The sequence below is a fragment of the Fukomys damarensis genome, unplaced genomic scaffold (assembly GCF_012274545.1).
Source record: "Fukomys damarensis isolate Sample0158 unplaced genomic scaffold, DMR_v1.0_HiC HiC_scaffold_12, whole genome shotgun sequence".
In the NCBI taxonomy this organism is placed as follows: Eukaryota; Metazoa; Chordata; class Mammalia; order Rodentia; family Bathyergidae; genus Fukomys; species Fukomys damarensis.
Window position 1 is genome coordinate 9,976,530 of NW_022900924.1, and position 24,109 is coordinate 10,000,638.

Here is a 24,109-nt window from a genome sequence, read left to right on the forward strand (position 1 = left end):
AAAAAAAAAAAAAAAAAAAAAATTCAGAGAAGCAAGTATGGTGTGAGAGAAGGCTGTTGTACCACGTGGGGACAGATGGCATTCAGTAGTTGGAGGAGGTGCCCGATCTAGGCTGATGATCATTTCTGCTGGTACCCTTTGGTCCACTTTCAGCCCCTAGCCTTGGCAGGCAAACTGGGTATTTGGTGCTAAGGAACAGTTTGCATGAGGCCCCGGAGAGGAGATGGGTTGGGCCCGGGATTTAGCTCAGCAGCGCTTCACCTGTCTCACAAGCAAAGGTCCCGAGTTTGATCCCCAGTAGCAAAAAAAAAAAAAGTCTTCTAGAAGATAGGTTTTCCCTTTCTTACAGAATTTGTTCCAGATTCAGCTTTCCCTGAGCAAGAGCACAGAGCTAAGTTTTGGATGAGCCAGGGAAATTGGCTTTGACTATGCAGCCTATCATGTATTTCATGTTTATATGTAAGGTGCCAGCTCTTGCTTGAAGCTGTGTAGATGAGTGAGAAACAGAAGTACTTTCCTTCTGTGGTGTTTTTTTTTATTTGGTTTGGTTTTTGTGTTTGTGTTTTTGTTTTGTTGTTGTTCTCGTACTGGGGATTGAACTCAGACCTTTAACTTGCGAGGCAGTCGTTGGCGCCATTGAGATAAATCCCCGGCCCTTTTGGGCCTCAAACTCACTGTGTAGCCCAGACTGGCCTCAAACTCACGGTGATCCTCCTGCCTCAGCCTCCTGAGTGCTGAGACTACAGGTGTGTACCACTATGCCCATCTTGTGGTGTGTTTTGAGCACACTGACTGAGATCCATTTGGGTAATTTGAATGAGTGACTGAGATAAAGCCCAGGAGGTTCCAGGATCCTCATTTTGGTACTATGGGTACCTTGGGGTTACCAGGAGTTGATGTTCTGACTTGATCTCTGTTGACAGATTGCAGCAAGGACCTTGGGAGACCTTGTCCGGAAACTAGGGGAGAAAATCCTCCCTGAGATCATCCCCATCCTTGAAGAAGGCCTCAGGTCTCAGAAGAGTGACGAGAGACAAGGCGTGTGCATTGGGCTGAGTGAGATCATGAAGTCCACCAGCCGAGATGCTGTGAGTTTCTTCATAGGGTCCCGGAAGTGGTGTACCTGAAGGTGTCTGACTCAGAGGAGCGGTCAGGGGAATGTCACAGGAGTCCCGAGGGACACTTCAGCACATGAGCCTCACTCTGGAGGGTACTGTTGGCAACAGGTTATTGGCTGAGCCGCAAGTGGACTTGTTCCCTTCGCAGCTTTCCTGTCAGATTTGCAGGCTAAGAGCTAAGCAATTTGGAGGCCTCCTGAAGTAGCCTTTGGAAACTGGAAATGACTTTCTCATTACTGCTTAGGTTGCTCCAGATCAGTCTCTTCTGTGTCACTCTGGTAATTAGGTTAAAATGTGTGGTGCCTGCTTAGTGGGAGAGGGGGTGTGCTCAAGTATGAGTGGTAGAGGGTGGCAGGGAGCAGGAGGGGTGTGCGTGCACTCATTCTTAGGGTAAGAGTTGGAAAGTGTTTAAATACCCAGTGGGTGGAAATGTATTGTCTCTAGCAGTAATTCTGTTTCCATAGTAGCAAGATTCAAGGATTTGGAGTACTTTATTTCTGAGTATTGACCTTACTTTCTCAGATCATTGATCCTTGAAACACTTCTAGTGAGTAGTCTGAGGATGCTTTCGAGTTAGATAGTATGGAAGTGAGTAAGTAGATGGCCAGTTAAAAGTGGAAGCAGGTAGCCAGTTTCTTAGTGTGAGCACTGGAGTTTGGTTTACTAGATCCATCTCCTCCTTTGTGTACCAGTGTAGGCCTTTCTTTGATTCATTTACTGATTCATGCATTCACATCTAATGCCATTTGGGCAAAGCATCAAAAGAAATTCTGGCACCAGAAGACTTTGAGTAATTGGGTAGTTACTGAGTCCTCCAGAGGCTGAGTCATCACGCCAAAAAGTCCTGTGGTCCAGCAGTGATGCTGGCACAGCAGTCAGTCAGTAGAGCTCAGTGAGCTTTGCTGTGGTGGAATTGGTTATCCAGGGAACAGAACCACCACTGAGCTGTTAGACTTCGTATTGGGGAGTTGTTTGGCTTGAAGCTTGAAGGACTGGGACTTTTGTAAGAGAATGGGCCAGATGCCGCAGGCTCTGCTGTAGAAGGAATCTGGAATTCCTATAGAAGATGGGGAGTGTCCAGGGAACTCACCAGGACAGTGGAAAACTTCGTCATTAAGTCTTCGAGGGATTTACAGGGAGTTTATTGTGGATCTTCTGTTTTGTGTCTTCAGTATTTGCACAACGAAGAGTTGGGTTTAACTGAGAAGTCGTCAGGTAGTTGCAGCTTGGCTGGGCTGTAGTCCCTGGCCCGTGACCCCTTGTTTGCTCTTGCTCCCTCTGGGCCTTTTCCATGTTGGTACACCCTTGGTTGCACTGTTGCAGGTACTGTATTTCTCGGAATCCCTCGTGCCCACAGCAAGGAAGGCTTTGTGTGACCCCTTGGAGGAAGTCCGAGAGGCCGCAGCCAAGACCTTTGAGCAGCTGCACTCCACTATCGGCCACCAGGCTCTGGAGGACATCCTCCCATTTTTACTGAAGCAGCTGGTGAGTGGATCTGCCGTACACCTACCAGCATAGCTTTTACTGTTTCTGTAGCAGCAGAATGCAGGGGAATGACTCTGCCAAGGCAGTCGGCATGTGGGCCCTTTAGGGGAAGTGGGTGCAGCCAGAGCAGATTTGGCTTGGGCTTCTCCTTGTACGTAAGTATACGTAGGCGCAGTGAGAGGCAAAAAGGCAGGTGGAGAAGGTGGTGTGGTGAGACAGCAGAGCTGTGGCAGGAACCAGCTTCTCGGGGTTGTCCCCAATGTCCCTCTGCAGGATGATGAGGACGTATCAGAATTTGCCTTGGATGGTCTGAAGCAGGTTATGGCCATTAAGAGTCGTGTGGTGCTGCCCTACCTCGTGCCCAAGGTAAATCCCAACACATGGCAAATACGCTCTGGCTGCAGAGCCACGTTGTTATACCCAAGCCTGTGGAGAAGACCAGCTCTAAACAGAGATGGGTATAGGAGGTGGGACACTCCTCCCTTGTCCTTCAAGGTACCCTGAGTAGGCCCTTGGCTCTGAGCAGGGACACGAGCTCCCTTGCTTGCCCTCCTGTTGCCAGAGCCCACTGCTGGGCTTGCCTCTGAGCGGGTGCGGTATTCTTCAAGTTGTTCTTGTTCATTGCTCTTCCAGCTGACGACACCACCTGTCAATACTCGGGTGCTGGCTTTCCTTTCGTCCGTGGCAGGTGACGCTCTGACCCGTCATCTTAGTGTGATCCTCCCTGCAGTCATGTTAGCCTTGAAGGAGAAGCTTGGGACTCCAGATGAGCAGCTGGTAAGGTGGTCCCGCTCACTCCTGTCACTTTCTAACAGTCACCCTGTCCTGTCTCTGAGGGCCGGTGCTCAGCACACATGTCCCCTGTGGTTTTAGGAGATGGCCAATTGTCAGGCTGTGATCCTCTCAGTAGAGGATGACACTGGGCACCGGATCATTATTGAGGATCTGTTGGAAGCCACTCGAAGCCCTGATGTGGGTATGAGGCAGGCTGCTGCCATCATCCTCAACATCTACTGCTCCCGCTCGAAGGCCGACTACACCAGCCACCTGCGGAGCCTGGTCTCAGGCCTGATCCGCCTCTTCAATGACTCCAGCCCTGTGGTACTGGAAGAGAGCTGGGATGCCCTAAATGCCATCACCAAGGTGAGGGGACCACTAACTCCATAACCAGCTTTTGATCGGAGAGATCCCATACATTTGTAGCTTTTTCTTTAAGGTGGGATGTTGCTGTGTTGCCCAGTCTGGTCTCAACTCCTGGGCTCAAGTGATCCTCCTGTCTGAGCCTTCCACATGCTGAGACTATAGGCATGTAGAACCATGCCCTGCTGAAAATTCCAACCATTTGTAAGAATAGATTGTGATAGGAACCCTCTGTGTTCCTGTCATTCAGCTTCATGGTTAATCCTACCATGGCCAGTCTTGTTCGCGCTGCCACCCACACCTTTCCCCTTGCTGTACTGTTTTGAGGCAGTCTTGAGAGGAAGAGCTGGACATCATCACTGCTTTCTCTTGGATTCTCACAGAAACTGGATGCTGGCAACCAGTTGGCGCTGATTGAGGAACTGCACAAAGAAATCCGGTTCATTGGCAATGAGAGCAAAGGCGAGCATGTGCCCGGCTTCTGCCTCCCAAAGAAGGTGAGCAGGGCTTAGTGGCCAGGGTGCTAGAGCACATAGCCTTCTTGACCCTTCCCTGCCAGCCCAGGTCCACAGTGGGGCAGCTGGGACAGTGACAGATGGGTCTGACTTCATGATGCATTTTCTTTAGCACCATCACAAACAACGTGCTTCTGTCGTGGCAGATAGCTGGGGATAGGGAGTACGTTGGCCCTGGTTTAAGCTGTGGAAGTCACTTCAGCAGAGCATGTAGGTCACTGGGGTAGTAGCTGTGTTTGTTACCTCTGTATGTATGGACCTGTTAGGGACCCTGACCTAAATTCATTCCATCACTTTTTCGCATGGTTGTGTGGAGCACCTTGCTTGGGAGACTCATGGGCCCAGAGCCTTGGAGCCCGTATTCTCAGTCTCAGTTCCTTTTTAGGGAGTGACCTCCATCCTTCCAGTGTTACGGGAAGGAGTCCTCACTGGCAGCCCTGAGCAGAAGGAGGAAGCAGCTAAGGCCTTAGGCCTGGTGATACGTCTGACCTCGGCTGAGGCCCTGAGGCCCTCTGTGGTTAGCATCACTGGTCCTCTAATTCGCATCCTGGGGGACCGGTTCAGCTGGAATGTGAAGGCAGCTCTGCTGGAGACACTGAGCCTCTTGCTGGCCAAGGTGAGCACCAGTGAGTTCCTTCTTTTGGTCTCTTTGGATCCCAGAGAGCAGATCTATTTGCAGGAGACTGGCAGGAGGTAACCTGTGGGGGCAGGGTGAGGTTTTATTATGGAGACGGGAATAGCAGAGGGAGTTGAACCCTCACGCTCTAGGGCAAACACTACCCAAGGTTCAGTGCGGAGTCCTCCTTTTCTTAGCTCTGTATCCAGAAGGACCTTGGCAAAGCCATGTCACCTCTCTCTGAGCCTACTTCTCACCTGTGAGATACTGCTGCCTGCCTCCCAAGGGACTGTTATGTGTGGGGATGAGGTGAAATGCCACCAGGCACAGTGCCCGACACACTGCGCACTCAGTACCCAGTAAATGTGATTATTTTGAAGAACCACTGCTTCAAAGGAAAAAACTCAGAGACGCAGAAATACAAAGAAATAGTTGTTTAAAGTTGCTTTAGATCTTTCTTTTGGTCACATAAAAGGAGATGCAAAGAATCTGATGAGAGAATGAAGTTAGAGAGAACTGAAATTATTGTTTTTCCCTCAAAGTATAAGAAGCAGTGATCCAATATGGGAGCCATTTCTGATATTTTACAGAGCAGTAATTAAACTCTTTAGACTTAAGATAACATTATTTAAAAATAAAATTTCTTACATGAGATTGGAAGCAAATCCATACCTAATATCTGTAGCTTCTTCGTTTTGAAGTGGATATTTTGAACTTCTTAACTGCCATATGGGATTGTAAGTATCAGCCTCATTTTGTGGAAAATTGACTTTTTTCCCTTCAGCACCGGGGATCAAACTCAGAACCTTGTGCTTGTGAGGCTGGCACAGGGCCATTGAGCTAAATCCCTGGCTGGAAAATTGACTCTTTAAAAGAAAAAATAAAGTCGGGCATGGTGGTGCCTGCCAGTAATCCCAGTACTCTAGAGGCTGAGGCAGGAGGATTGCTGTGAGTTTGAGGTCAGCATGGGCTACATAGTGAGATTCTGTCTCCAAGAATAGGTAGGTAGGTAGATAGGATAGATAGATAGATAGATAGATAGATAGATAGACAGACAGACAGACAGACAGACAGACAGACAGACAGACAGAGTGAAAGAAAAAACCAGGTGTGAAGCCAGGCATGGTGGTGCACACTTGTAATCACAGCACTAGGAAGGTTGAGGCAGGAGGATCGCTGTGAGATGGAGACCAGCCTGGGCTACATAATGAGTTCCAGGTCAGTGTCAACTCATAGTGAGACCCTGTCTCAAAAAACCAAAACAATAACAGCAAAAAAGCCAGGTGTGGTGGCACATGCCTATAATTCTAGCACTCTCAGGCTGAGACAGGAGGATCCAAAGTTTGATCCCTGCCTGGGCAACGTAGTGACTTGCAAGACTCGGACAAATAAAAGGGCTGAAGATGTAGTTCTGTTCAAAGGCCCTGGGTTCCTGCAGTATGTGGCCAGGGTGTGGGGGGTGTCGCCTTCACCTGCATTCTATGCTCTTCTTTTTTTTTGGTGTTAACTCTAGACACAAGTGGAGGCTTTATTATGGAGCCACTTTCTTTGTGGGGCTTTTACCTCACTCGAGTCAGATGTCACCCAGGGGCTGAAAATTTTTCCTCAGATTTACTAGCTTCCTCTGTGGCATGCCATCGGGCAACCTGCATATTCACCCAAGTCCAGTATTTCCAGTCTACCATTGAGATTGGGCCCTCCAGACAGCCACTGAGTTTAATAAGAAGTAAATTGTTATCCCTCATTTCATCTGTTACTTTATTAAAAGTATGCCTGTTTTTCTGTATATGGCCAGGGATGAAGCTGGATTTGTAATGAGGCAGGCATGTAGGGAGGACCCTCCAAAGTCATCTGTTCTGGGGACTGCATGCTCAGTGGATGGTCCCTGCTGTAACACAGCGAGTCCATTTCCCTAACCTGTGTGAACTGTGCTTCAGCATCGCCAAGTGCTGCCTGTCTGTACCACTCATGAGTCACAGGAGGCTTTGAGTTGCTTGTCCTTGTATGTTATGCTCCATTGAGCTACACCTCTTTGTGGCCAGGACCACTGTAACAGCTCTCTCTGACATTGGCTGCCGCTGTGACTCTATTCTTTTCCTCTTCCTCTCAGTCCAAGGAAGGATTCTGAAAACAATGAGGAGGCTGAGCAGAACCTATCTGCACTTGGCTTTGCTCTCTTCTGGGCTGTTTGTTCCTAACCTGTGTGGAAGGTGGTTTATGGTGGTTTGCTTTCATGTCTGCAGCACAGCATGGTGTTGGGGTCTTCCACAATGGTAATTTTCATATGTGGGTTTCTCCTTCAGGTTGGGATTGCCCTGAAGCCCTTCCTGCCCCAGCTGCAGACTACTTTCACCAAAGCCCTGCAGGATTCCAACCGAGGTGTGCGCTTAAAGGCTGCTGACGCGCTGGGAAAGCTCATTTCCATCCACGTCAAGGTGGATCCTCTCTTCACAGAGCTGCTCAATGGAATCCGGGTGATGGAGGACCCCGGTGTCAGGTGAGGTGCTGCTCTTGTCCAGGCAGGAAGGTGGTCGGGGAGAGCCAGAGGCTAAGTCAGTATTGGTTCCATAGGGACACCATGCTGCAGGCGCTGAGGTTTGTGATTCAGGGAGCAGGTGCCAAAGTGGATGCCATCATTCGGAAAAACATCGTCTCACTCCTGCTGAGCATGCTGGGGCATGATGAGGTATGGCTGTGGAGGGGCCCAAGCTGCGGGGCTTCCACAGGTTTCCCATCCCCCTAGTCAGCTTCTCTGTATGTGTTAGAAGAACTTGGTACAACTGGCAGCTGGGCAAGAGTGATCATCGTGGCACTTGTATCACTCTGCAGTTCACTGAGCATTTGCCTAGGTTTGAGGGAGTCAGGCAGGTGTTGGTCTTGATGATTCTAGTTTTGATTTTTTGTTTTGGTGCTGGGGACCAAACTCAGAGCCTCATACTGCTTAGTGTGTGCTATACCATCAAGCCTTGCTACCAGCCAGTGATTCTGTTTTATAGATAAGGCAAGGTAAGGTTTGTAAAGTCCCAGATCTTTCACCAGTTTGTCCTGTGACTTTTAGTCACTTTCCTGCTGTCCCTCATTTCCTCCTCCTTAAAAAAAAGAGAGTTTTATTGATTGGTTCAGGAAGCATTTGCAGAGCTGAAGGGCTACACCCACAGGTGAATAAGCCTTCATGGTCACAGACCTCAAGAAATTTAGCATCTGGATAAACCATCTTTAGTGTATTTCCAAGTGGGAGGTCCTAGCACCATTTTGGAGAGTGAGTTTTATCTCAGGCCACAGTCTATTAAGTTGTAGAGTCAAACCAAAAGCTGGGCCTGTGATTCCTGGTTGTGCCCAATTCTGTTAGCCCTTGCAGTCCAGAAGCATTGTTCAGTACCTGTTAGCTTTCCAAGCTTCCCATCAGGGAGCAGGTCTGTGGGAGGTGGGGGAGATGAATCTACGATTAGGATTTTCTCTTTTCCCTCTCGCAGATGGCCCTGTGTTGTGCTGGCCTGATTTACATGTGTAGTGCTAATCTTAGAAGACGGGACCTTTGGGTTTGTGTGGTTATACACTTCATTGTGTGCATACAGCCGGGACCATTGATGCTGCTGTGTTTATCACGCTCTGTGAATCTGGTTCTGATCCTGAGCCACTGTTCTCTGCCTACAGCCCCTGGAGTCCCGTGGGTACAGATGAGAGTATCTACCCTTTTTTGGTCATAGTCTACCAGGGCTTTCATAGTGCAAGCAAAAGTTACTATTTTTAAAAATTTGCATTTTACCACAGCAGAACTTAAATGAGGTCACATTTGAGAGCGTGGGTGTCAGAGGCAGCTTTTTACCCTTGCTTGGCACCTGGCTTCCACTTGAGGCTCAGAGGTCCAAACTGTTCGCATTTCAACATGCCAGCCTGGCATTAGCTTTCCCACAGGTTTCTAGTTGGTTAGTTTGGAAAGCCCCCTGTCTGTTGGTACTTATTACTGATGGAGCACATAACTTAAAATCTCCCCTCTCAGTATTCCGAGGAGAACAAACAGCAAGGAGTGGTTTATATACCTGGCCCTTGATTTTGACAGAAAATACTTACCTTTCCCCCTCTTCCTTGGGTTGACTATGGGGTTCAGTTTGACTTCTAGGACAAACTCAGATTATTTAGGGCACTGCCACAGTAGAGACAGCAAGGAGTCATTCTGGACATAAAATGGCACACAGAGTTAGGGGAGCTCAGAGTGGTTGTGTCTAGCTGGCTCCCCAGGTGGCCGTGGGCAGGTGTCTTCCTTCTCTGTCCCATGGTCTTTCCCAGCTGTGTCCCTTCTGTCTGACAGGGCTGTTGATAGTAACTGAGATATAAATGTAAAGCATTCAGATTTCCTGCGAGAAAAGGTGCTATGTAAACACAGTTATTATTGCTATTGTGATGATGATTACCATATGCACACACACTGGAGTTTTCTATAATTAAGTGCTGGGTATGTAATTTTTAACTCCCCACCAAGTGGCAGTTGCAGTGAGTGGCAGTCCCAATCTGGTACTGGGAACACAAGTGCCTGAAGTGAGGGCTGGGCTAATGCGTTCTGCTGTCTTCTCTGCTCTCCCTCCTGGGCTCCCCATTGCCTCTTGCCCTCACTGTAGGTGGCTGGTGGTGTTGCCTGCACCCTGTCACTTCCCTTTCTGCTCTGTCAGGACAACACTCGGATATCCTCCGCTGGGTGCCTGGGGGAGCTGTGTGCCTTTTTGACGGAAGAGGAGCTTAGCACTGTCCTGCAACAGTACTTGCTGGGTAAGTCTTTTGTATGGGGGTTGGGGACGTTCCCTTCAGGGACCTGGGCCCTTCAGTTCTGGCGGAGAGGCCTGGGGCACCTGTTTTCCCTTTCTCTTCGGAGGATCTTATAGCACCTTGACTACCCTTTCTTTGGGAATTCAGCTGCTGAAACATAATGGAGTTTCCAGTGTTTCTGTGCCCTTGAGTGTCTCTGCTCTGAGAACATGGTCACAATTTGGGAGTGGTTTGTGAGACCTCATCATCACATTGGGGGACTTCTACTATGAAAAGCAGGGAAGTTGTGTAGAGTACGGCTGTGGGTCATCGTTGTGACCCACGTCCGCAGCCTGGTCTTGGTGGGGGATGACAGCTCTTATGGCATGGGTAAAGGTATGCTGTGAAGTACAGGTTAACCCTGTCTGTTATTCTGCCAGCGGACGTATCCGGCATTGATTGGATGGTTCGGCACGGCCGGAGCCTGGCACTTTCTGTGGCTGTGAGTGTGGCTCCCTGCAGACTCTGTGCAGGCCGATACAGCAGTGAAGTTCAGGACATGATCCTCAGCAGTGCCGTGGCAGACAGGGTAAGGCTCTCACACAGCTGGGCTTGTCCTCCCCTCCCCTAGCCAACATTCCACAGCCATCGCCTTGCTGACAGATCACATAAGGCCCATCCCCAGGAGGGTGCTCAGAGGCCTAGATGCTAGTTTTACCTTTGCTGGTAACTTGCTGTGACCTGGGACCAGTACTTGATTCCTTTGGATTCCAATTTCATCATTTAAACAATGAAGGCTTTAGGTTGGAACATGCAGCTGTCTCTTCCTGGTGAGAAGTTCTCTGGTCCCTGTGCTTAGAAATCAATGACTTTGCCCAGTTGTGAGGGAAACCCAGCCGAGAGCTGGGTTGAAGAGACTGTGGTGTGAAGTACTAAAGGATGAGGGGGTGGAGAAGGGTCCTGAATGTTCCTGGGGAGTGGATCTTCCTTGGCTCTGCAGCTCCCAGGAGGGACCAGGATGCCTCTGTGCTGTCTCGCTCTTTCCTTTCTCCAAGATCCCCATTGCAGTGAGTGGGGTCCGGGGCATGGGCTTCCTGATGAAGTACCACATCGAGACTGGAGTGGGACAGCTGCCAGCCAAACTCTCCAGCCTATTCATTAAGGTAAGCGGGGGCAGGAACTCACTGAGGCTGGTTTATGTAGTGGCCCCCATGCCTAGAGAACACTGGAAATGTATGTACCCTTGACTAGTGGGGTTCATTGCTTTGTGAATGGTCTCAAGGAGATCTCTGGAAGCTTAGAAATGGAGGGCCAAGTGTTCCTGTGTGTTTTGTTGGGCAGAGTATTTGACTTCTGGTCAGAATCTCAGACTTGTGATGCAGGACCAAGTTAAGAACCACTAGGGATTTAGCTCAGTGGTTGACACCTACCTTGCAAATGCAAGATCCCGAGTTTGATCCCTGGTACCAAAAACAAAGAAACAAACAAGTTAAGAACCACTGTCATAGGCATTGTTTTTAGGTATGCAGATACTGTAAAATTAGGGTCAGACCAGGTTCGAATATTTTTTTTCATCAGTACTGGGGATTGAAACTAGGCCTTCACACTGAGGCACATCCCCAGCCCTTTCTCAGATTTAAAGTTTTTTGAGACAGGGTCTCACAAGCTGACCTAGCCCAGGGTGCTCTTGAACTTGTGGCGGTCTTCCTACCTCAGCCTCCTAAGTGCTAGGATTACAGGTGTGTGCCACCATGCCTGGGCCTTTTTTATTTTTTATTTTGAGATAGGGTCTTACTAAGTGGCTAAATTGCTCAGGCGAGATTTGAACTTGGAATCCCCCTCAGCCAACCAGAGTGGTGGGATTAAACATGTGTGCCTCATACCCAGCTCTCAAATCTTAGTAAGTCTTCTCTTCTTGCCTCCTCTACCTAGCATTGATGGTACTTTTTAGTGTGTTCACTGTGTCAGTTCCTAATAAGACAAGCCAGGGACTCTGACATCAGGACTCCCACAGCCTGTGTGATACAGCTCACTGCTTAAACATTAATGTGCATAGAAATCAGAAGCAAGCCAGGCGTGGTGGTGAGTGTCTGTGATCCCAGCACTTGGGAGGCTGAAGCAGGAGGATCGCTGTGAGTTCGAGACCAGCCTGGGCTACATAGTGAGTTCCAGGTCAGTCTCAACTATGTAGCAAGACCCTGTCTCAAAAAAACCAAAAAAGAAAAAAGAAAAGAAATCAGAAGCAAATTTTGCATTGTAATGAAATGGGACCATGCCGGAGACTAGACTGCCTGTGGAACCAGCTCCAGGCAATAGCAGTACTGCTGTGCATGGTTCTTGCTCTGTATAATGAGATACCAAAGGGGGCCACCTCACTGCAGACACCCAGTCCCTTATTGAGTTTCCAGGGGCCCTGATTCAACTGTGTGTGTGTGTGTGTGTGTTCGCCAGCCTACATTCACTTACTAATACAGCATTTACTGAGTACCCACTGTACACCCACGTGGGCTAGACCAATGATGGCGAACCTTTTAGAGCGCTCAGTATATAAATAGCCTGCTATGGCATGAGTGTCATATGTTTGCCACCACTGTGCTAGATAGACCCTGAAGGAGTAGAGACAAACAAGGCTGATATAACCCCTGGAGTCCACAGTTTGGACCCTAATTTATATAGGGTCTTTATTCTTGGTCTTTATTTATTCTTTGGAGGATGAGAAGGAACCAATTAGTTGGGAACCTGGGGGCAAGCACATCCCAGGCAGTGGAACCAGACAGAGCAGAGCCCTGGGAAGGAAGTGGCATAGCTTGACGGAGGAAGTAAAAACCCTGTTTGAGGCAGGAATGGGAGAGAGAGGAGATGGAGGTGGTAGATGGGCCATATCACCCTTCACCATCACAAGGGAGAAAGGGGCAGTATTGGAAGTGAGTAATGGAGTCTGCCCATGATGAAAGGGGAGTGTAACGCTGGGAATTTGGGCTTCTTCAGAAAAAGACTACATGTGCCTATCTGTTCCTCTTCACAGTGTCTGCAGAACCCATCCAGTGATATCAGGCTGGTGGCTGAGAAGATGATCTGGTGGGCAAATAAGGACCCACTGCCTCCCCTGGACCCCCAGGCCATTAAGCCGCTCCTGAAGGCACTTCTGGATAACACCAAGGATAAGAACACTGTTGTCAGGGCCTACAGCGACCAGGCGATTGTCAACCTGCTTAAGATGAGGCAGGGGGAGGAGCTGTTTCAGGTGGGAGCCTGGGTCTGGAGAGCTGCCCAGGGCATTCTCTAGGCATCTGTCTTGATGTTCTTCTGTGTGACAGTGATTAGGCCCGTTCTCTTCTCTGTAACCATGTGTGTATTAGCTTGTAGGAGCAGGTTGAGGCTGGGATGACTGGAGTAGTGCTGGAAACACATATACTGTGGTTGTTAGACTCCTTTTGGAAACAGACCTTTCTTCATATAAAATCTCCCGCAGTAGCCACACAGGTGCCATAGTTCCCAGCGGGACTGCCCTGCTGACCTCAGCCCCATTCCTTCAGCTCCTGCCCTCAGTAGCCTTTACAATCACTGAAAACTTTAACCTCTCCTTGCCTCAGCTCAGGGAAAGCAAAATGAGCACTTTTTCGGACTGTCTGTGAACCCAGCTGATTCTCTTTGTTTTGCCAAATTCCACCTCTGGCTAGTTTCCAGGTTAGCATCCGTCTTTGTCTTGATTTGACTAGGAAGTCTGAAATATTGTTTTCTATGTCTCCTCACACCCTTCCCTCCCCACAGTCCCTCTCCAAGATCCTAGATGTGGCCAGCTTGGAGGCCCTGAATGAATGCAACAGAAGGTCCCTGAAGAAGCTGGCCAGCCAGGCCGACTCCACGGAGCAGGTGGACGACACCATTCTGACGTGATCAGCCTGAGCCCTCTTGCTGCGTGTAGCTCCACATCTTTGTTCACTGTTTTCATTTTTGAAAATATGTTTGTTCCAATGGGGAGCTGAGGAGATGGTGTTTCTGAAAGTATTTTAATATATCAACCAACCACAGCCAAAGCCTTAAATCAAACCCACACACAACTGAAGATTGCCTCCTCCATCTTCCACCCTTTTCTTTGGAGAAGAGAAGGAAAAGCACATTCATCAGCCTTCATGATTTGTGGCCCAGGGCTGGCCATCCAGCTTGTCACAGTCAGGTCCAGGACAAGGTCTGTGTCTTGAATTTCAAGTTCCTCCTCTCCTGTGCTTGAGCTCTGGTTCAAGAGCTGGCACTGCCAACATTTGCCTAGATCCTGAGCAGGGCACAGAACTGCAGAGCTCTGCCTGGTGTGGTGTCTTGGCTTGGCTTTCTGACCCCTATCAGGGAAAAGTGATACCCACACAGCTCTGGCAATTCCTAGGTCTGGAAGGGTATAGGTTTACGTACAGGTCGTTTAAAGGAGGAATGTTTAATAAAGGCTTTGATTTAATCTCATTAGAAGCAGTTTTTATAATCTTTAAACATCCATTAAGCATGAAGCTTCCTGTATCAGGAATAAGGAAAGGTCTGCAACTGTTTTTCTAAAAGGGGAAAGATTTACACAATCTGAAGAGAAACCGGAGTATCACTGCTGTTTTTTTGTTTGTTTGTTTTTTGTTTTGTTTTTTTGTTTTTTGAGACAGGGTCTCACTAAGAAGTTGAGACTGACCTGGAACTCACTATGTAGCCCAGGCTGGTCTCGAACTCACAGCAATCCTCCTGCCTCAGCCTCCCGAGTGCTGGGATTATAGGCGTGTGTCACCACGCCCAGCTTTCGGCTGTTTTTGTAAGTATCAGCAGCACACTGATTTCTGGACGTCCCCTCCCGTTTTTGGAACTCTTATCTGTCCCTACAGACTTATCTGACCTGAGGTCAGTACACAGCCAAACCTGGGGTTCCCCCCACCAGGAGTGGGGAGAAGGTAGGGATTGCGTTAGCCTCTTCCCAGTTCTTTCTCAACTTGAAAAGGTAGGGAGCTTTCAGTGGTCAAGTTGTAGAAAAACTTGTTCCCTCTGCGGAGTAACATTCCTATAGTCCAAGAACTGCAAGAGAAAACTGAAGTTGCAGTTCAGCATCTGCCTCCTTTATGAATGACTTCCTTCCTCCTGATTCTTAGAAGGCCCGTGACACACACGTCCTCTGGTGGAGCACACCCCACTGGGCCATAGTGACGCAAGTTTTTCTGGGCTGTTTTGTAGGTCACAGTATGAAACACACAAACCTCCATCAAAATTTCTGGCCAGAGCTGTAAAAGGAAGAGAAAAAGTTGTAGCACAAAGATGTAAAATGTTACACTAAAAAAAAGCAAGCTTTTGCTTATTATTAATGCAGCAGAAGTAAAAATAAGTTTTTTTGTTTTGGTACCGGGGATCAAACTCAGAACCTTGTACTTGTGAGGCAGGCGGCGGAACCACTGAGCTAAATCCCTGGCCCTTTAAAAATAAGATTGTGTTGGGCCAGGGATTTAGCTCAGTTCCGCCACCTCCCTCGCAAGCGTAAGAACCCGAGTTTGATCCTCGGTACCAAAAAAATAAAAATAAGAATGTGACAACACTTCTGGTGATTAGAACAGGGTGACCTCTGAGGTGCTTCTGATGAAATCTTTGCTTTCTGTACCCAGGCTTTAATGTCACAGGACTTCCTATTGTCTTGCAGCAGACCTGGTCTCACTCAGCTGGCTCAGGGTAATTGTAGAATCCCAGGGCTGCGAGGGACCTCCAGAATTCAGTAGAGTTGGTCCCCACAGCTAAGTAGCCAATGGTTTGTTTTTCGTAGCCGTGTTAACTTTCCTGCTGTAGGATTCAGGTGGTCATCAGCACCCTCCCAGTTACCTAGGGCACCAGTCCAGAAAGCTATCTGTATATGTGCTCACCTCCCAGATGGTGGGGAGATGCAGGAATTTTCTGTTGTGAGGAGACATGACTGGGAAGACTCCACCGAACGCAGGAGGTAGTTTTCAGTGTTTCCCTTCAGGGTCTTAGGTTAGATGCTTACCTCCATTCCCCAGTTTGCAACCGGGAGGACAACTTGACATGCTTAATGAGGGAAGACACTCATTAAACAAAATCCAAAGGAAAAACACCAGCTTCCAGTTTCAGAAGAAGGAGGAGGATGAGATCTCTCTGTTCAGAATAGAGGCTGGAGGTTGATTCACAGACGGAGATGACTCAAAGGTACCCAGAGCGTGTGAATTGCATTCTCTTGAGTTTGGAAGGAGCACGGCTCTCGGGAAGCAAGCAGCAAAGGGTTGTCACACAATGACAGAGCAGGCAAAAGGACCTGAGGCTGGAATCACAGTCCTAGAAGCCACAGCCCAGGCCAACCCCAGGGGAAGTGGAGCTTGGCAGCAAAGAAGCAGAAGCTATTTGTCCCAGTGGTTGGAGGAGTTTTTTAGCCTTGGACAAGTCATCTAATCCTGGGACAGTTTCCTCATCGGTTAAATGAGGAATTTGGAGTGCAAGCTCTAAAAATCTATTCTCAGTTATCCTTTAGGCATTGGTGGCAATTAGATAACATTTGACTTATTTCTCTGAAGCATCCTATGAAGTAGGTTTTCCTGTTACTATTTTCTTGAGGGAGTTGAGGCAGAGGACACTCACCCAGGATCATACAGTCAGTGAATGGCATTCTGTCTCCGGTGGGAATGCTTAGCCTTTCGGCTCTCCTGTGCTGGAGGGTCAGGCTTCAGCATTTTCCATTCTTTAGAGCAATTCAAAGGCCTCTATATCTATTCTGTCTTGGAACTCACAGGAAACAAAGACACAGGGCACCCTGGGTAAAAGGATAAGCTGCTGCAAATGACTGGCCAGGGGCTCCACCCACAATCAGGCCTTACCCAGCTGCTCTGCGGGCTGCATGGAGCAGTACACCTCACCCTGTTTCCAGGGCTCTGGCTGGGAAAGTCTTAGAGAAATTAGACTCACTGATCTACCAGGGGGGCTCTATCTCATCTTTCCTTTCCATGTGTTTGAAAGCCAGTGACAAAATGGTGTGCCCTTTGCTACTCAGGAGACTGACTAAACTGAACATCCCTAATCCTTCAACTAACTCAGAGCCTCTGGATTCCTGAGTGGTCAAGCTGACTTTAAAATGGGGGTGATGATTCAGACCACCGAGGACCCAGACCTGGAGCTAAGTTCTCTCCACACTGCAGTGCCAGAAGACTTGGAGAAGGGAGGACAAAACTGGCACAATTTTGAATGCAGGGTTTTGAAAACAGTTTTGCTGATGACATTTTTTTTTTTCTCGTATTGGTATGTTCTAGGTACACAGTACAGTTACATTCATCATTGGGATCTTGTACTTTACATGACAGGTCTTGGTTCTCATTTTTTCCCCTTGTCCCTGCCCTCCCTTTTGCTGATAGATTTTTAGATAAGGCAATTGGCAATATTTTTTCTTTTAAGTATGGTTCTGTGTGTATCTTAAAGTTGCTTCAAGTTATTACAATAAGGAAAAAATATCCAGTCTAACTTAAAAGTCTAGGTTTTAAAATACTTTGGAGGAAATATAGGTAGCATATTACTTTAAAGTTCTGGTATAGTGGAGCCACGGGAACTTTAAAGTTAAGATACGAACCTCAACTTTACTGCTTAATACTAAGCTCTGTCATGGAGGCATTGTCCTTGGCCGCTTAGCACCTTTCCTCTGTACAGTCATCTCCCAGGGCTGTTGTCTGGATTGAGGCCAGGCCCACAGGAGGTTCTTGATAAAGACATGGTGTGAGTGAAATGAGGGATGTCACGGGAAAGGGATCTATTACCATATAAAATGTCACAGTACAGGCTCACATCTGGGAATTTGTTGCTGGACCCAGATGTATAATTGATTTTTAAAAAATGATTTCCTGAACCACATCATACTACCCATTTTATTCAATACTGAGATCAAACCTAGGGCCTTTGAGCTGAGCTGCATTCCTAGCCCAGCTCCCTGGCCCCTTTAATTATTCTGACACCCCATCTTGCTAAATTGCCCAAGGTGGGCTCAAACTTCTGGTCCTCCTGCTTCAGTCTCCTGGGGATCTGGGAGTATATGTCTGCACCACCACACCTGGCTTATCTCCCATTTCTTTTGTGACAGAGTCTAGCTATGTAGTTCAGGCTGGCCTTGAACTCATGGCAGTCCTGTCTCAGCCTCCTGAAGGCTGGGACTACAGGCATGTGCCACCATGCCTGGCCTTCTCTCCCATTTTAGAATCATCTTGAAAACCACGATTTTAGAGGCTCTGAATAGTTCAAAACTCAATTAAAATCCGATTTCTTTGGAAAAACTAATGACTGACTATCCAAACTGCGGAATGAGAGGTGTCGGGCGCATAGGTCTCTACTGTGCACAGGCAGAGGCACTTAGCCGTCCCTGGCACTTCCCACACTGGTGCTCCTTCCTTTAGGAAGGGTAAAGGTGAGGTACAGCTGGAAGAAGGGCATGCAGCCAGTTGGCAGCTGAACTGCATTTCTTGGGTCTCTGGTCACCAAGCCCTGGGGCCATTCCATAAAAATTTGGGAAAGACGATTTAAAGAAAGTAGTCTGGCTCTTGGCAGGTGGCTTCACAATGACATAGTTTCCCACTACAGAAGAGGTGAAGCCTGCCTGCTTGGATGGTTCTGAGCTCCCCTTGGTTCTGTTGGGAGGGCCCCTGCTACCTGCCGGGTGGAGGTAAGCTTAGGAAATTGGAAAAACTAGCCCAGGGAGTATTGCTGCAGTGGGACTCTGGGTGAGACCTGCCCGGGTGTGCCAAGAAGGAAAACTCCAGGCCCGTTCTGGTGCTATTCTGCATGGCTTCTTTGTTGAGATGGCAGCCTAGTCACAGAGATGGTGAGTGCGTGGAATCCCTCAGCTGTGCCTCTCACTCCCACCAGAGAAAGCTGTGCTGATCCTTCTCACCACTTCCATGCCTACACAAATTGAGGTGGGAAGCCAAGGTGTGGCAGGATCTGGCCAGGCTTTTCTCCAACACCCTGGCCTCAGGATGCCTTTATACTTTGAGAGATGACGGAAACCCCCAAAGCTCTTGCTTATGTGTATTTTTACCTATTGATCTTTGCCATTTTGTTTATTTATTTATTTATTTATTTTATTTTTGAGACAGGGTCTCACTATGTAGTTGAGACTGACCTGGAACTCACTATGGAGCCCAGGCTGATCTCAAACTCACAGTGATCCTCCTGCCTCAGCCTCCTGAGTGCTGGGATTACAGGTGCCACCACGCCCAGCTGATCTTTGCCATTTTAGAAACCACGAAGTCTTCACTAAAAAGAATCAATCCAGGGCTGGGGATTTAGTTCAGTGGTTCCACCACCTGCCTTGCAAGCACAAGAACCCAAGTTTGATCCCTGGTACCAAAAAAAAAAATCCAGTACCTGTAAGCATAAATACCCATAACAGAAAATAACTTTTTCAAAATAAAAACCATGTTAAGAGAGGCATTACCTGATATTTTTGTATGTCTAAGGTCTGCATTCTCACTGATCTGCTACTGCATACAACCAATTAAGATATGTGCCCCATAAGCTCCGGAAAACACTAGACTTATAAGTGAATGAATAAAAAAGAAATACCATTTTGAAAATATTCTCACTGTCCAGATGCTTGGAGAGGGTCTTGGGAAGACTTGAGTTCCCTGAGACCAGTAATGCAAAAGGTGAAGGCAAAAAATCCCGAATGGCTTGGCAGTCAGGAGAGGGGAAAGCTGACCCTGAGTTAAACAAGACCCTAAATTTGGCCCATACTTCCACAGAAAGCAAATGAGGGTTCAACTGGATCATTTTATTTTGTCACAGTGCTGAGGATTGAACCCAGGGCTATGCATGTGCTAGACAAGTGCTCCACCACTGAGGGTTCCTCAGCCCTTTTCACTTTGACCCAAGTCTTGCAAAGCTGTCCAGGTTGTCCTCAAACTTTTGATCCTCTTGCCTCAGTTCTTCTAGTAGCTGGGATTACAGGCATGTGCCACTGCAACCAGCTCAACTAGGTAATTTCTGACATTCTTCTCAATTCTAATATTCTGGTCAGGCATAGTGGTGGAGCATGCCTATAATTCTAGCACTTTGGAAGGCTGAGGCAGGAGGGTAGCAAGATGGAGCCCAGTCCAGGCAACTTAGTGATTAAGCAAGGAAAAAAGGAGCTGGGAATGTAGTTCAGTGTGTAGGCCCTGGGTTAATTCCCCGATACTGGGAGAAGAAAAAAAAAAATCTACATGTAGTTTCACTACAATTCAAGACACAAGCACCTTCTGTGGGCTAGATGAATTAAAAACATAGTTGCTACAGTCACAGAATTCATGTTCATTTGGTTTCTAGAAGCCATGTAAGGTCAGGGCAAGGCCCACTGCCAAGTCACTGGAAATGGCATGAGGCTCACGGATAAGGGATAAGGGACAAATTTCCACTTCCATCAATGGCAGCAGTCAGATGCTATTTCCTATATTTCTTCCCTCTTGGGCTAGCATATTGAAAAGTGCCTCCATCTGGCATTTAAGGTCCCTGTCATCCTATTTACCTGCTTTCTCTGAACTCGCTGGCACCACTACCTTCTTGGATGATCGTAGCAGCGTTCCTAGCACTCAGCAACTTTAGAATTCATGACGTCTAACATCTGGGTATCTCAGAAGCCTCCAGGCTTCCCCTGCACTGGCCGTCATCCTGCCGCTACTTCCCTTGAAGACACTGGCGCCTCTCTCTCCATGGCCCCAGCCTGAGGCCCCCTTCTTCTTTGCCCTCTCTGCCTCCCACCGGTGATACCTTACTTCCCTGGTCTACCTGCCAAATAGAAATCTCTCTGAAGTGCTTTTTTAGCCCATCTTCTCCAAAAATATTCAGTTGTCACCACTGACTTGTTCATCCTCTCTGCTTTGCTGAAAAATATGAAGTTCCCAGCCCCAGTTGTCTGCACCAAGCCTTCTTTCGAGGCCTGCCCCTTCTTGGCCCGTCTGTCCCTGTGCACCTCTGCATAGTCCCCATCCTCCTTACCGTGCGTTACTTTTCTCTCTTCGTGTGTCTATCGTCCACGCTCTCTATCAGAATAGCAACTCCCTGAGTGTAGGGACTTTTGCTTACCACTACATCCCCAGCTTCTGGATCAGTGCCAGACATACAGCAGGCCTTCTGACACTTGTTGAAGGGATGCATGATTATCAAAGGACGGGCTGTTTTGCTCATTTTGTTTTTAGTGCTCCGCACACTGCCTGTCACCTAGTAAGCCATCTACTAGGCTTACTAATTCATTTTACTGAATCAGTGAAGAAGCCAGTTGCCAGGTAAATTTTTGACTTTTTTTTTAAAAAAGCTGCTTCACTAGGTCCTATTGTTAGCACTGTCTTTTGCATGTGCCTCTTCCTGTTGTTACTTTACACCTGAGCTTCACCAGTAACCTTTAAAGCTCTGCAGGTGAAGTCCATCCTGCGTGCATGTGCTGCATTGTTAAAATAATATTCTTTTATAAAGATAATATTGTGGGGCCAGGGATTTAGCTCAGTGGCACTGTGTCTGCCTCACAAGCACAAGGTCCTGAGTCCAATTCCTGGTACCAAAAAAAAAAAAAAATTGTGATATTGTCCCTCTGCTCAAAAATCCAGTGCTTCCCCACTGTCGCTTCTAATGTACAAACAGGTGATACTGCAAAAGCTCATCTGTAAGCTAGCTACTCAGAAAAAAGCTTACTATCCTTGGTACATACCAATCAGGTCACAGAAGTTTGCACACACACACACACACACACACACACACACACATTACGTATATACTGAATATTTACTGAACAGTGAAATATAAAACAATATTTCTGTAGAAAAATATGCTGAGATTCATTTTGGGATGCCAGGTGCACATCCTGGCTGATGGGGAATTCCCTCTCCAAGCCAAATTGATGATTCTCATAGGCTGTGACAGCAGCTGTCTAAATGCATCTGGCATTCAAGGCTCTCTCATATTCCATTGTCATCATGAAATTGTTATGATGAAACCTTTCCCCCATCATTCTAAAAGCAGTGATAGCTTTCGTGCTCTGAAGTCTAGAGAGTTTGACAGCTGTTCTATCTACTTCATGATCATGTATTTTTAATTCCTTATCAGTATGTCTTAACTCTGAACATCTGGAGGGAAAAGGGTCCATTCTTATGTCCTCTACAGTCCCTGGCACATAATACATAGTAAGCACCTGTTACTGACTAAATGAAGGAATTAATGCCTGTTGTGTTTCAGATGATGCATCCTGGGAAAAAGCAGGAATCTCATCTTCATAATGACCAATTATGCTTTCCTTCTCCAAAGTATTCTGCAGTCCTAATATCAGGAGGCTGCCTTGTGAATGTTTGCAAGAGTCCGCAGTAGGAAATGGCTGGAAACATGAAGGGGTCAGTGTCAAATGACCTTGATTAACCTTAGTAACTGTAGAGATGATAGGTCAGGTTACTTACAAGTATATCTTGGCAGCCACAGGATTCTGTGCAGAAACGGGGTCCAAGACAGTATAACACATCCATAAGCTTTTTGGGGTGGAAACTAGCTTTCAAAGCTGGCATCAAAAGCCAAGTCTTTCTGACCCCATGGAGGGTTGTGAAGATGACACAGTGACCAATTGCCTCATGGGCACTTCAGGGCCAGTATGCTTGTCTGATGGCAACCCCGACACTTCCTTATTTCCTAAAACCGCTGGGATTAAGGGGAAGACACCAACCTTCTCAAGGAGGGCTTTTCAATCAAGAGCACATGAGCAACTCCTCTCCTCAGCCAGTACCTTCAGGTGCCAAGTCCATGCTCATCTGGTATCACACTGATGACCTGCTCTTGGAAAAACTACTCCATCTGCTGCTAAAGGGTCTTGCCTGCAACACTGTCAATAGCAAAAGATTAGGAAGTGCACGGATACCTATAACATTGGTTAAATGATAGTACAACCATCAGCGGGAGTGCGCTTCCATCCAGGTGATACGTTAGATACTGTTAAAGACTAAAAAGCAAGATACATATGTATGTGTTTGTACAGGCACAGGAAATCCGTGGAAGGTCGTTTATGCATTCAACTAATTTTTTTTTTTTTTTTGAGACAGCGTCTCACTGTAGTTGAGACTAATATGGAACTCACTATGTAGCCCAGGCTCGTCTCGAACTCAAAGCGATTCTCCTGCCTCAGCCTCCCGAGTGCTGGGATTACAAGCGTGCTCCATCATGCCCGGTTCAACTAATATTTGTTAAACATGTTAAAGTATCTGAAAAAATCATTAACAGGGGTTACCCGTGAGGAGTAGTTCGGAAGGAAAAATTTACTTGAACTGTTCGGTAAGCTTCTTTACCCCAATTACGCGGGTCCGGGATGGAATTCAGGGATGCTTTACCATTGAGCTACATTCTCCGACCTTTTTGAGAGAGGGTCTCCTTAAATTGTCCAGACTAGCATTAGTCTTGCAATCTTTCTGCCTCCGCTTCCCTTGTAGCTAGGATTATAAGTGTGCAACAGTGTGCCTGCTCTGTGCATTTTTTTATTTTTGGAAAACCGTAATCATTGCTTTTTTTTTTTTTTTCCTGGTACCAGAAATTGAACTCAGGATTTTGCGCTTGCGAGGCAGGCGCAGCGCCACTGAGCTAAATCCCGGGGCGATCACTGCTTTTATAAAGTGAAAGAAAAGGAAGTTTGATAAAATAGGTAGAATTATCCAACAGGTGCTTGACTAGAAAGGTGCAGGGTTATCAGAAACATAATAAAGAACTTAAAAATCTCGACAGCTTTATAGTGAGGATGGCAGTGAAAACAACTTTCCAGTTCTAAAGGGTAGGGCAAGAGGGAGCTCATTCTAAAACTGGAAAAACCTGGAGCTGAGTTGCTGAGCGCTTAAATGCGGGCGACCCAGGCCTCCCTAATCACACGATTTTGAAATCTTTCTCCGCCGGTGGTGTGAAACCGAAGAGGAGGCAGAGGCTGTTTCGTTGTTTGGGGTGCGCCTAACACAGAGGGTCACCCATTTGCCAGGCTCAGCTGCAAGCTGGATAGGACTCGAATCTGCAATTGCCATGACTCTAACCCAAGAGACAACTCGGGATCCAGAGGTCGCAAGGCTAGTGTGATTTCCACCCAGAGCCGACCTCAAGTCACGCTCCGAACAGCCACGCTCCAGCGGGCGACTTGCCCTAACTTGGGAGCCACCTCGGCCGCTCAGCAGCGCGGAAGCAGCGTCTACGCCGGGAAGGGGCGGAGTGCCCGAGCCTTCGCCGCACGGGTCCCGGGACGAGAGGAACCCCGCCCCGGCCGCTCCGCGCCTCTCGTTTCCTCTCTGCAGCGCGTGCGAGGGTCTTGAAGATGAAGGAGCCAGGATATCCACGGACGGGCTCCTCTGCACTTTTAGCCTTCTTTCTTTTAGGACTGGACAGCGGCTCCACCCCGCAAGCACTGAGGACCGCGGCGGCAAAATGAGAGCCGAGGAAAACGCGCCCGCGCCCGCCGGGATTTGGTTCAGGCGCGTGCGCGGTGCGCGTGAGCGACGAGGGCGCGGCAAGTCGGG

The 24,109-nt window shown here is 47.8% G+C and overlaps 2 protein-coding genes across 2 annotated transcripts in view; both read left to right on the plus strand.

The window, feature by feature from the left end:
- The window catches only part of Gcn1 (GCN1 activator of EIF2AK4), a 67,083-nt gene extending 53,572 nt beyond the window's left edge, over window positions 1-13,511 (plus strand). The window contains exons 45-58 of the mRNA XM_010604179.2: window positions 924-1,088; window positions 2,442-2,603; window positions 2,877-2,969; window positions 3,237-3,380; window positions 3,477-3,746; window positions 4,127-4,240; window positions 4,644-4,874; window positions 7,178-7,371; window positions 7,446-7,560; window positions 9,542-9,638; window positions 10,055-10,203; window positions 10,670-10,777; window positions 12,640-12,858; window positions 13,386-13,511. Coding sequence (XP_010602481.1) covers window positions 924-1,088; window positions 2,442-2,603; window positions 2,877-2,969; window positions 3,237-3,380; window positions 3,477-3,746; window positions 4,127-4,240; window positions 4,644-4,874; window positions 7,178-7,371; window positions 7,446-7,560; window positions 9,542-9,638; window positions 10,055-10,203; window positions 10,670-10,777; window positions 12,640-12,858; window positions 13,386-13,511 — 2,187 coding nt within the window. The remainder of the gene's footprint in view (window positions 1-923; window positions 1,089-2,441; window positions 2,604-2,876; window positions 2,970-3,236; window positions 3,381-3,476; window positions 3,747-4,126; window positions 4,241-4,643; window positions 4,875-7,177; window positions 7,372-7,445; window positions 7,561-9,541; window positions 9,639-10,054; window positions 10,204-10,669; window positions 10,778-12,639; window positions 12,859-13,385) is intronic.
- Window positions 13,512-15,777: 2,266 nt separating this feature from the next.
- The window catches only part of Rab35 (RAB35, member RAS oncogene family), a 26,961-nt gene continuing 18,629 nt past the window's right edge, over window positions 15,778-24,109 (plus strand). Inside the window, exons 1-3 of the mRNA XM_033762279.1 lie at window positions 15,778-15,788; window positions 23,581-23,898; window positions 23,969-24,068. Of these exons, the coding sequence (XP_033618170.1) occupies window positions 15,778-15,788; window positions 23,581-23,898; window positions 23,969-24,068 (429 nt within the window). The remainder of the gene's footprint in view (window positions 15,789-23,580; window positions 23,899-23,968; window positions 24,069-24,109) is intronic.